Consider the following 13,605-nt stretch of genomic DNA (forward strand, 5'->3'; position numbering starts at 1 on the left):
AATATTATAATACAAGAATTGGATGACTTATTTGACTACTCATTTTCATTAAATGAAATCACCATGTAGAATAAAGTTAACATTTTCTTTGAGTTAATAGTACTGTGCAACACACTACAAAAGTGCTTGAAAAATGAATTATGTTTTATAATGAGCACTTTCTACATAGAGTAGTGATTAAGAGTTGCCAGTCCACTTCCTATAATCTCAATATATATTTCAACCAGAGTATATATCAGCCAAACTACAAAAAAAATATTAATTATACTGTATTAGAATCTATAAGAACTATTTCAACTCCATTTGACCACATTAAGTCACTTCTTTGGACTTTATTAGAGATCACTAGAATAAGAAGAAATCCCAATTGGCATCTATACTCCTAAGACGAGTCAAGTTTTCACGTCTCTTCCACCGAATTGCAGATTCTTATCTGCAAAGCTATAGATGAACTATATATTCATTAGGTATGAATGGACTTACAAATCTTATTTTTTGTTCAGTGTACATTTAATTATTTACGATTGGCACGTTAATGAACCCATTTTTGCAACCGTTTTTAGATATATTCGGACCAGATATAATTTTAATGCAATATAAAGCTTACTGTCACACTACTAGATCTTAGATAAACTACTTCAAGCAAAGAAACCTGAAGGTTACATACTCCCAGTAAGAGGTGTAATTTAAAATCTTAATATTTTTTTTGTTTTTCTTTTGTAGCTAAACACAAAGCCAATCTTATATAACGCCTCTGAGACTTCCTTTAGTGTTGTGCACATTAATACCTTACCCAATTATAAGAGATATTGGTGTTATAATGATCCAGATATTGACATCTATACTGTCCTCTTCAGTGTCGTCCAATGATTGATCCACAATATGCTCTGGAGAAGTAGAGATTGTATAAATGCTGAGAATAGGTAGACATACTCTTTACTGAACATACCACATTGACAGACAAGTTGGTGCACTAGACTTCTAGAATACCTATCTTCTATGGGTTGCGATGTCTTGTCAACAAAACCAATTCATCAGTTTAATCAGCAAATAAAAATTGATCCAAAATAGACTTTAATTTTGGATCTGCTATTAATCTTACTGAGAAATATTTAGGTATAAGATATTGGTTTTAAATGTTGGTGTAACAACATTTAACTACGAATAAACGAAGTACAATATTAACGATAATCATATGGCTAAAATTAAATTCAGTCAAATATAAAAAATGTGACCCTGAAACGTTTTTGAAGAGTAACAAAAGTTAAAAAATAATATAAAGCTAAATATGAAATTAATAAAGTTGTTGAATAGTGAAATATGTAGCTGCAAGAAAACGTATTTTCCTTTAATGTTTCACTTTGAAATGGAAATTTTATCATTTCTCTCGCTCAGTGCAAAGTTAAACAATAGCGGGTGTTGAATCAAACATTAGTATGCACTATTGGTAAAACTATTGGTGCTAGTGAATGTTGTAATAGTTAAATAATTATTAACAGAACTATGACTAATGTTATTTAGATAAAATATGAAAGTTAAACAATAATGGGTGTTGAATTAAACATTACTGATAAAACGATTTACTTATTAGTACTTAAAGTCCATTTTTTGATAATACATTAAAACTTTATATTTTGAATGCAAGATAATAATTAAAAATTGTCAACTCAATTACTCGTCCATATTATTTGTAAACCCCATCTCATTTTCTGTTTTGTACGTTTTTACGTCGTATTTATCTTTTCTTCGAAATTATCTTTCTATATTTTTAGATATGGCTTCGTTGTATTAGTTTGAACTAAAATACAGTTATAATTACAGTAATAATGTTTTATGTTTATTATCTAAGGTATTAATTTTTCTTAGATGTATGATATTTTGAATTGTCATTTATCCACAACTGTGAACCCATGTTTAGATAGGTATTGATAAATGTGTAATATAGATGCAACAGATTTATTCTTCAAATCCTATATTAATGTAGATTCATTGTAAGTAGTAAAGAACATTTATAGAAACATATTTATAATGCATACTTCACCAATGTAAATGATCTGATCTTGTTCTTTACTGATGAGAAGTGGAATTCCTAGAAACCCATACAACTTAGTAACAACTGGTGAATCAAAAGATGCATTATGGTTTAACATTTATTATTAATTTACCTGTTCTCTGACCTGTTAAAAGCACTTAAAATTTTGTTTGTTTTATATATGCTAATTTCAAACGTTACATAATCGTAGAGTAAAATGTAACGTTCGGAATTTACTTAATGATTTGTTATACTCTCTACTTTGTTGCTTATATGGAAATCAAGATGATTTTGGTATTTCTGCTTACAAGTTAATACCTCATACTCTTTTATATTAAAGTCCTTTGGACATGAAAAACTGCTGTCCAGTTTATCTATCTTTCATATTTTAAGTTTTAAGGGTGGTGTTTGCTCTCTCACTATTTACTAAGCCAGTGTTAGCGTGGATTGTTTAATAATTTTATATTTTATAACTTCTTAAGTTACATGGTAAAATATATTTTACAATTATAATAACTTAATCTGAAAAAAGTAATTTCTCAAATTAATAACTGTTTCTAGTTTGAAACATTATTGGATACTACCTAAGCATACAACAAATACTAATATTGAAAAACTGTTTAATATTTTTGTTGCAATAACACCAGATCGAAAACAGCATTAAGAAGAAAATACTGGTGAATGCAATTCATTGATAATCATTATCTAATTAAATGACATGGTGATTCAATATATACATATCAAAATCTTCAATTTTTCAACCTTTAGGCAGCGCTTTTCAAAGGTAATGATGAGCGAAGTGCTTCTGAAAAGTCACTTGTTAGAATTTTATACTTTTTAAAGAAAAATGTTAATAACAGCTGTTATCGAATGAATATTTTATTTTCAATATAAATTACAAGAAAAACTTTGTATCAGCAATCAAAAATGAAAAAGAAACTTTGTTGTTTAGTGAGCGGAACATTTATGAGCACTGCTCAAGTTTTAACCTTCACAAAAATACATTTTTATAGTATACCAAGCTAAACATGTGCTATACACACAACATGACCATATATATTTATATATCTATATAATATAAACTGAAGTTCGAATAAAATATTACACAGAGTGGATTAGTACTTATATACTGTCATAAAATCGTTGTAAGTAAAAGATAAATGAGTCAAGAAGGTAACAACATACAAAACACGAGTCTAAATAATAAATTAGTCTAAATGAAACACAAATCAAAACATTCTTCACAATCACTTGTTGAAGTTCTTGACTGGACAATCACAAATCTTTGGGACAGTTTGTACAATTACCATACAGATTTATGGTCATTACCGTTTACGTCAATGGCAATGCAAAGTCAACTTGTTCGAGAAAAACGTACCTTCTCAAAACTCAAGGGGATTATCATTAAAAGTAGTGAAATAAAATCTTGAACATTTTAATACCAAGGGTTTTCCGAATCATTTTCCTTATTAACACTGGCTTTTGATAATATAACAAGTGAAAACTTATTTAACAATAACAAGATGAATTATGTGAATTTCCAAACATTTTTTTATGTACAAATTCCGATTGTGGTACTAGTGATAAGTTACTGTTCGGGAACAGACTTAGCAGACTGAGATTGACCATACCCCGTAACGAAACTGGTGATTCGTTTTCCTGTGTCTAGATGGCTCTTCTTCTGTAAATCGTCAGATTCCTGACCAGTAATATAATTTCTCTCTTGATAACCATGAGCTCCTCCAGTAGTTTGCCAGTCTCCTCCACCATAGCCTCCAATGCCTATTTCATGAACGCCAGGAACCACAGCTAAATGACTGTTAACTTTACTATGTGCACCATAGCCTCCGTAATCATCCCAGGGTTTATCTTCAATGCTAAAAATAACGAGTATTTAGCTAAAAGATAATTAACTTTGGTTTTAAGACACATTATTTTAATTTTTATGTTAATATACGGCAAATAGACAAGCATACTTTAAAATGCTTTCAAATTTAAATGTTGATCAAGGTTTTTAACACAGAGCATGCAGTTTCTTAAGTAACAGATAAACAATCCATCATTAAACGTCAGAAGTGAGTACCAATTAACTTGTGAACTAGTTTTCATTTTTAAAAAAATAATGAAACCTTCATTTACAAAGTTAAGGAAATATTGTAAGACTATTCCAAAAAGTAAAAATTAATTCATATAATATATATGGATAGGTCAGAAATATTTTATTACCAATTATAACTCGATAGATGTTTAAGATTCAAGAAAGAGATAAGCAAATTAACTTAAAGAAGCTTGGAACATGAATTCACACACTATTCGGACGAATGAACTTTGAAATGTTTGATTTAAAGAAAATAGTACTTGCCAATGTGTCTAACAGATTAAAAGTATACTTGAAGAAGTACTTACTAAACAGGGTACGGTTTCTTGATATACACAGGAACCTCTTTTACAATTTTTACTGGTTTCTTGATTGGAAAAGGAACAGGAACTGGGATTTTTTTCAAAATAGGAACAACAACAGGATGTGGAATTTTGACAGGTACGGGGACAGGAAATTTACTATGGACGGGGTATGGTTTTGGTTGAGTGACTACTACAGGTTTTGGTAAACGGATTGGTATGGGAATGGGAACCAATTTCGGAATCGGAACAGTCGCTGGAATAGGGACGAACTTCAAAGCAGGTATACCGACAGAAATATGTTGAACCTTGTTAATAACATGCGGGTGTTCTACAGGGTGACCTATGGAGAGAGGTTTGAAGACCTTTACGAGACGTGGAATTGGAATAATGTGTGGAACAGGTACAGGATGTGGAACTGGGTAGGTAGTCTTGATCTTTTTAACTAATATATGGTCACTATCCCAGCCACCACCATAGCCTCCATATCCCCCATACCATCCTCCTCCATCAGCGTTGATCAGTGGAACCACAGTCAGATAAAACAATAATGTCACGAAACGAATCCGTCTTCCCATTCCACCTTCTGTTGTTACACTACAGCTGCATAATAACATTTATTTAAAATCAGCTTAGGATAATATTTAAATCAATGAATTGAAACATGTGGCTGCTTACTCAATTTGTTTTGTGAAAATAATAAAAGTTATATTTGTGAAATTTGTTTTGAAATGTCTCTACTTTCAACGTCTGATAAGCAAAGGAAATAAACAATATTTATGTTTATACGAATTTATTGCTGATATATTCAATGTTCAAGCAAAATTTTGGTCATAGAAAAGAGTTTTTCTGTATTCTAAAAGCAACTCAGATTTTACCACAAACAAATTACTGATTATACCATCAAAACCAAGAAGTAGGAGTAAAACTCATTTTTTTTCTTATCACATTTTCCAATGTAGTATACGTTGTAATATCGAGATTTCAAGAAAATGTACTTATAAATTGTGGGTTGGTAACTATTTATTTCTATCATTCAAAAATAGACAAAAAATAGGTAATGGGAATAAATACCGTAAAGTGATAAACATTTAATGAGATATCAGATTAGTAATTAAGAGTGCTGACAGAAAGGAATAAGAAAAAATCCAGATAAAATAGAACATTAGATAAAAGATATATTTGGATCGGTGAAATGCTACTACACCAAAACGAGAAATTTTAATTCAAAAGTGGAAGGTAACGAAATTTCTGATATAGTAGCATTATATTAACATTTATGTTATTTTTAATATATTTAAAAAAGGTGTGATAAACAATCTTATCAGTATTAAGACTTCTTTCTAGCGATAAGTTTCAGATGCTGAATTAAAATATCAACAATTTTGTTCTAATATTTTAGTAGAGCTAAATATCAGACTATAATAACAGATTTAAGAACGCCTTTACGTTTCTGCAGGATATAATTAGATTAAATGAATTATAATTCCCATATATACAAAAGTGAATGTTCAGTGAAAATATTTTAAACATAAATAACACACAGAGAAAATTATTCTTCATGTCACTTATTAATTCTTAATTTTTAAATAAAATGTATAACTTAATTGTTTTGGTATGCGAATTTAAAACTAATAATTAATTATTTTAACAATTTTAACTGAAATTGTTTCATGAATTATTCTGGTAAAGCCAAGTTGAACATTTTCAACTACTATCAGAAGTACATCTTGAAATCATTACGGTCTTTCTTGCTCATTAGTTACAGGGATTCAGAGAGAGTTTACCCAAAACTATGCCTCTGCAGAAACTTTAACCCCACAACTAAATAATGTATTCATTTTATCATCTTTTATGTGCAAATAAATTTAGAATAGCATCTTGATGAAAGAAAGAAAGAAAGATCTGTCATAATTCCTGTTAAAATTTCAAAGATTTTTAGATGTGGTCAAAAGATACTTACTTGAAACTATCTAGTAAAACCTTGCATCAAGAAAGAGCGATCAGTTTAATGTTGTTGAAGTAGACTCTTAAAGTTTTCTGGCAGGTAGCCCACTGAGACTACCCTTAAATACCAAGTCTCATAAGGTGTAAATAGTATTGTGATAGACTAGATGTAGAGCAGTTCCAGTTATTCGGTAAGAAGGGCACCCCAGTTTCCACTTTGCACTGCCTGTAGCGACGTTCCATCAGAACGCCTTCTGGGCACGCAGCTCGGCAAGGTCTAGGTTTATCACAAACTCGGATGACTACACATCCAGACTCAAGGTTGAGGTTGCTGAACTCCTAAGGTACAGAGGAAGGACAGTTGCACTAGTCCTCATCCCTAGCTATCTACATATGTTAGGCGGACCTATTAGGCTGAGTTTAGCTCATTTGACATTAAGCAAATAATATTTTTAAGATGGTTACATACTAAGTTCGTTTGCTGAAGAAATAAGTATTGTATATCCATCTATCTAAAAATTTCAATACCTTAAACATATTTCACGCTTTTCTGCATTCTTATAATGACGTTAGTAGGTGCAGACAGGCGACATCGTATTATAATAAAACAGATTATAGCTAGAGGCACTTGTAATATCAAACTTAGATGTGTTTTTTTTTCCTTTCACAACAAAATAACAAGCTGAAACACTAGGTTTAAAAATGACTTGACTTGTAAAGTAAGGCGATACATTATTTTAGATGTTATTTTAGAACGTTTTATATGTATATGAAATACACTTATAAAATAACATAATTTGCAAAGGATGTCAGTAGTACGTGACATTTATCAAATAACGACAGTTTCAGCGTCGTATAACTACAAACTGTACATTGCAAAGTAAAGCTGAAAATACAGACGAAAAACAAGTATTTTAACTAATATTGTGAAAACCTTTGTCAATTCTCTTTTATATAGAATGTATTAAAATAATGATATAATGTTTTATTAGGATTGCTGTTTACAGTCAGGTATATATATATATATATATATATACTCGTAAAGTTTCTTTAAATACAAAAAAAATATAAGACATGTATTAAAGACCTTAAGACATTGTAACCTTGGTAGTGTCTCAATAAATTCATCTTAATTTATCATTACAAAATGTCTTAGAAATTCGCTTCCGACTACATAAGCAGATACTCTTATGCTCTTTTCTTCCGAACTTCATTTTATTTAAAACAAAACATTTATGTGTTAAACAATTTCCTTGTTAAAAAAGAACATTATATAATAAAAAGACTATATATGTTTTTCTTATTACATGTAAAAGATACCTCATATCGAATTTCATTATGCAACAGATTTCATTAAAACCATTAAGAGTCAAATATGTAAATACGTTAAAATAATAGAACAGAAAATCGCACTGTAAATCAGCTTAAGAAACTATGTGTAAGTTTTCTTTCAAATATTTTTTTCTTAGAATGAATTTAACCTTTGAAAATAGGATCGTGAAAACTTAGTGAAATATTTGAAATTGTGATACATCAGATATAATTCATATTTTAAAACACTCAGTACTGAAGTTATAGATGTTCGACAATAAAAATGTGCATGTTATTTAGATATTTAGCTTATTTTTGTTCTAGCACAAAGCTATACAATGTACTTTATGCGCATTATGCATGGAGAGAATCGAATCTCAAAGCTTATTGCTGGGCCACCGATGCACTAAAATTTTGTACAGGCAATAATTTGACCGCTTCTAAAACTAAAGAAAATAGAATGCACTTTAAATATCTTATTCAATCTGATAAGTACATTGCTGATATTTTTATTTTAAATGTATTATATGCCAGTATAAGTGGGAAGTTTTCTAGTTTAACTAGCTTGAGAAACGTTTTTCATCCCACGCTGGGTCGGCGGTAAGTCTATGTATTTACAACGCTAACATCAGGGGTTCGGTTTCCCTCGGTGGACATAGCAGATACCCACCTGTGGCTTTGCTTTAAGAAAACACACGTACGTAAGGGTTCTCATATTTCAAAAAATTCGTATAAAGTAAGTGTTTAGTTTTTTTAAGATAATTATTTTCACTTCACTCTCGTGTCATATTTAATGACTTTAATGAATTTAGAATTCAGTTTTTTATTATTATTATCTGTATTTAAATAGCTTCAGGATATATAAAAGGATTTGTCTGCTTGGCATCTGAACATTTCTAATTTCAACATTTAATAGGCTTCACAAAAATGCGTGTTGACCTAGATTTTTGTGCAGAATTGAACCATGGAATAACTTTATTAATATGTTAAACAAGATCAAATAAGGAAAAAATAATAAAACAAAACGGTAATATAGTGTGAAGAATAGTTTTCAATGAAATATTTTAAATTTGTCATCGGTCGGTAATCATATAGAATAACTCATATTTGAATCTGAACTACATCTACATGACTAGTAATAAAGAAGCTACTGTGATGTAACAGCTGAAGTACTCAAAACAATTCCTCACGATGTACAAGACTCAGCATGGCCAGGTGGGTTAAGACGTGCGACTCGTAATCTAAGGATCGCGGGCTGCATCCCTGTTACACCACACATGCTCACCTTTTCAGTCGTGGGGGCATTATAATGTTACGATCAATCACACTATTCGTTGGTAAAAGAGTAGCCCAAGAGTTGACGGTGGGTGGTGATGACCAGCTGCCTTCCCCCTAGTCTTACATTGCTAAATTAGGGAAGGCTAGCACAGATAGCCCTCGAGTAGCTTTGCGCGAAATTTGAAAAAACAAATAAACACGATGTATAAATAAGAAATATTTTGATTGTTTTAAACAATGCAACTTGATTTGAAACTACTGTTTATTTCTTACACATTGAATTAATTGTTTCATTAGAATAAAAATCGTCTTTTTTCATTTCCTTTTTAATTTTATATTACCATGTTGTTCAATAATAAATGCAAAGAAAAAACACTAATCACTCTTATTATAAACAATTCGAAGTTAAAGATTTATGTTACAACTAAGTTTAATTAAACCATTTCGTTACAGAAAATTTAACATTATCGTTTGAAATTACAACATATTATAGGGCCGGCATGGCCAGGTGGTTAAGGCGCTTGACCAGTAATCCGGGAGTTTGAATTCCCGTCACACTAAACATGCTCGCCCTTTCAGCCGTGGGGTCGTTATATTATTACGATCAATCCCACTATTTGTTGGTAAAAGAGTAGCCCAAGAGTTAGCGGTAGGTGGTGATGACTAACTGTCTTCTCTCTTGTTTTACACTGCTAACTTTGGGACGGCTAGCGCAGATAGCCTTCGTGTAGCTTTGCGCGAAATTAAAAACAACTACAAACAAAGAATTATAACCATATATTATGTAGAAGAGCATCAAAATGATTTCCTTCGTAATATAAATTCTAAAAAAATTATCTCTCAAACATATTAACTTAGGTTAAATAAAGCTTACGTTCATAAACAATTTGTCTGGCATTTTATCAGGAGAGATTTTCTTGCTTATGTATATATAAATAACCATTTTCATGGAAAATACCAACTGCTTACCAGATGTAGAAGGAATAAGAATCTGAAATTCATAAATAATATTCCACTAAAAGCTTGTGCCAATCATTTTAATAATTTTAAAATATGTCGTCATGGTTAAAAAAATCAACAAACATTTATACGGTAGTTCCATGTACTTACTGTTTCGAAAAATGCCCATAGAAGTAATCCTCTAATATTTCAACTGAACTGTTCTTGTGAAATGTATAAGGCGAAAAACTGTCCCATTTTTGGGGTCGCCAAACATTCTCTGACTTAATATTCCGCATCATGGCAGAGCCCCCTCCAGCTAACCAATCACTCTGTAGATACTGATACCTTAACTGGCCCTCTCACACTTTTCTCCAGCCTGCCGGGGAGTTGGGAATCACTGTCTTAGAGCGTATCACACACATACAAAAAGTTGATTCACAAAAACTGACAGTTGCTAACATTTAGCGAAGTTTTTACGCCAGAAAAGTATTTCTGGCTTAGAGGTTTGCAATTATTTATTTGCGAGTTATTTCTACGCAACGTAGTTTTAGGAAACTCTGCAATAAGCAGTTCTTTCTTTACTAAAATGTTTAGAAAAAATAAATAATTCTTTTCTAACAGTCCCCCGCTAAAATCATGGATTTCGATTCCCCTCGGTAGACCCAGCAGATAGCCTAATGTAGCTTTGTTATAAGAAAAACACATACAAACTTTTCTCATAGCGTAAGTTTTGGTGTATAAAAATGTTTAATTTTCAGAAGATTTACTTACTTATCCTATATAGCTATAATTCGTTTTAACTTGTTTAAGTTACCGACTTTCATTCAAGAAGTTTTCAAGGACCTTTTATTGCAGTTTTCAGGAATCCATTTTTATAACGAATACTAATCCTGGAAAATACATAATATTATTAATCACGTCCATTATTGTCTCTCTTTCTATTTTGGATTTATGTGAATGTATAATCGAATTAGTTCACTATTTTAAAGCTGAAGTTTATTAGCTTAAGGTATAATGTCCACTTTTTAATTGTTTTAATACAAATAATCCTGTTCAACGAGTTTGTAATAATTCGAAGCCGAGTCAACCTACATCTACAACATTTACTCTTGTAGATATACATGCATGGCAAGGTGGTTAAGGCACTCGACTCGCAAGCTGAGAGGTCGCAGGTTCGAATCTCTGTTACACCAAATATGCTTGCCCTTTCAGTCGTGGGGGCGTTATAATGTTACGGTCAATCCCACTATTCGTTGGTAAAAGAGTAGCCCAAGCGTTGGCAGTGGGTGGTGATGATTAGGTGCCTTTGCCTTTTCTCTAGTCTTACACTGTTAAAGTAGTGACAACTAGCGCAGATAGCCCTCATGTAGCTTTTAGCGAAACTCAAAACTCATTAAGATATATGTTACCACGTCTTTTACCGTAATAATATTTGGTATTGTACTCTAAATGTAGTAAAAGGTTAAATTAATGCCAATGTGTTGCATTAGGTTGTTCTTTAATAAAACTTTGTGTACTGTTTTAAAATGTTATACAAGTTGAATTTGAAGTTCGTGTTACACAAGGCTGGCGATAATGCTGATGTCATAAGTGTTCCGGTTTATTTGTCGTGTTCACGGAGAAATATATATATATAAAGTCTATTTCTGCAGTGTATTTACAAAATACACTATCTATTGCTTCCGGAAACTTTATTTTTGACTTTATGGTTTGTTTTTTTAAACTTTTCTCATTGATTAAACAATGGCATTCTTTGATATCTGTCGCTAAGTTGGTGAGAGGTAAGTTTATCGAATTACAACGTTAAAATCCTGGTTTCGATTCCCTCTGGTGAACAAAACGCAGACATGTTATTATGAAGATTTGTGTTAAAATAAACAAGTTTTATTCTCTCTCTGAACTTAGAGAGAAGAACATCTTGTCAAACATATTTCATGAGCTTTTTTATAGTTTCGATATGTAATTTATTAAGAAAATAATTGTTTATTGCTAATCACAAACTGCATGATAAGCTGTCTTTACTCTGCCAACCGCGGGTATCACAACTCTAATTTTCGCATGCTTTACCGAACTTTTGACGGCAGTCAACGTAATATTAGGTAATTATATAAAATTATGTAGGTTGATCAATGAGTCATCAGGATGTGGGTGGCAAAACAAAATAAGCCGATTATAGTTTTTGTTACAACTATATATAACGTAAAAGAGGGGTGAGTTAATTCAACTTTTTTCGTCATTCTAAGTATGATTATAGTATTTTATATATCAGAGTTTAAAACCGAATTGTCTTTGAACTTTTTGTTGTTAATATTAAAAGTAAAAATATATATCTTTTACCACACTTTACAGCGGAGAAATATGCAAAGAAAGCTTATATTTATTCAAAACTTACTAAAATTGTGTTACGAAAATGTACAAGTTTTGTGTGTCACCTATTTTTAACATGATAGTGTATGAAATATACACTTTGTCTTGAAATACACCTATAATAGAAACATTTTTTTAAAGTGTTGCTTCAAGAATATTTTAATTGAAAACCTAACTTTTGCCAACACTTGTGAACCGAATAAATGTTTAAGGTAAACATACAACTATAACGTTTATTTACGAGATTGTGATGCGATTTATAAGTTTGGGAATAATATAGAAGGTATATAAATAAACTTGCTATCAAAACACGTACACAGTGTAATGTAACATGATTACCAAATGTATGACTTGGTCAAATTACCAAATGTATAACTTGGTACAATAACTGGTTATTATCACATAGGTATATTGTGGTTCACTTGTCCAACAAATTACGTTTACGTTTTTTTTTTTATCGAAACATCTCATTTCTGTGTGGTTTCAGTATACCCTATATGTACAGACACAGACATTTTTTTATGCAAAATGATGCAGTTAAAATATGCATCAATCTAATTATCATGATATTGTTTGGAATTTTATGTTTGATTTTGTCTTGTATTCTTTTTGTTCAGGATCTAAAACATACCATTACTATCATGTTTTAGGTAAGCGTTTCAAAATAAAGAAATATAAAACTACTAATTTGTTTTATTCTCTTGTTGAGGTGTAGAATATAAACTAGAGAAATGAAAAAATGTATCTTCAAAATTAATAAAACGCAAGATTATTGCACACATTACACACGATAGCAGGTCAAGGTTGGTTTCATGGAAATCTTTAGTTACAGCAGGATCGTTACGTGCAGTTGAAAAATACAAACTACAATAAATATATCAAATTTCTTTTATTCACACTATTAATGCTTACAAGGTAATCTAAGACAAATAAAATTACGACTTTTATAAATCATCTACCATCGTTTTACTAATGAGGTATGATAATTTTTACAAAAATAAGTTGCTTACAATTCCACTTGAAAACTCAAGTTCCTCACTCACTGTAAGAATGAGATATATACATAAGTTAATATTGTGTTAAAATAATTAATGTCAAAAATATGGGAATCGATCCCATTGATGTTGAGTTAAAATACAGTAGAGGACAGCACAATCACATAAAAATATATATACATTTGTTTTGTTGTTGTCAGGAGGATGGGACTACGAGTCACAGACTCTTGAGTTTTGAACCAACGTAATCTGGTTGATGGCGCAGCCGTTAATCAAACCAGCATTTTTAACCATTACAGTTCACATTTTATAACATTAAAGATAAAAATTATG

The 13,605-nt window shown here is 30.9% G+C and overlaps 1 protein-coding gene across 1 annotated transcript; it reads right to left on the bottom strand.

Annotated features, from left to right (window-relative positions):
* Positions 1-2,974: 2,974 nt before the first annotated feature.
* LOC143254596 (uncharacterized) lies at positions 2,975-6,659 on the bottom strand. The gene is made up of 3 exons (XM_076509747.1): positions 6,396-6,659; positions 4,439-5,035; positions 2,975-3,909 (listed from the first exon to the last, which is right to left on the bottom strand). Exons 2-3 carry the CDS (start codon positions 5,008-5,010, stop codon positions 3,621-3,623), a joined length of 861 nt encoding a protein of 286 aa, XP_076365862.1. The 5' UTR covers positions 5,011-5,035; positions 6,396-6,659; the 3' UTR covers positions 2,975-3,620.
* Positions 6,660-13,605: the final 6,946 nt, after the last annotated feature.

The sequence above is a fragment of the Tachypleus tridentatus genome, chromosome 6 (assembly GCF_004210375.1).
Source record: "Tachypleus tridentatus isolate NWPU-2018 chromosome 6, ASM421037v1, whole genome shotgun sequence".
Lineage (NCBI taxonomy): Eukaryota > Metazoa > Arthropoda > Merostomata > Xiphosura > Limulidae > Tachypleus > Tachypleus tridentatus.

Excerpts from the sequence above, each read along its gene's own strand:
- LOC143254596 (XM_076509747.1), bottom strand. The coding sequence starts at position 5,010 with ATGGGAAGACGGATTCGTTTCGTGACATTATTGTTTTATCTGACTGTG. Across the intron at positions 3,910-4,438 it reads AAGAAACCGTACCCTGTTTA|CATTGAAGATAAACCCTGGG; the intron begins GTAAGTACTTCT and ends CGTTATTTTTAG.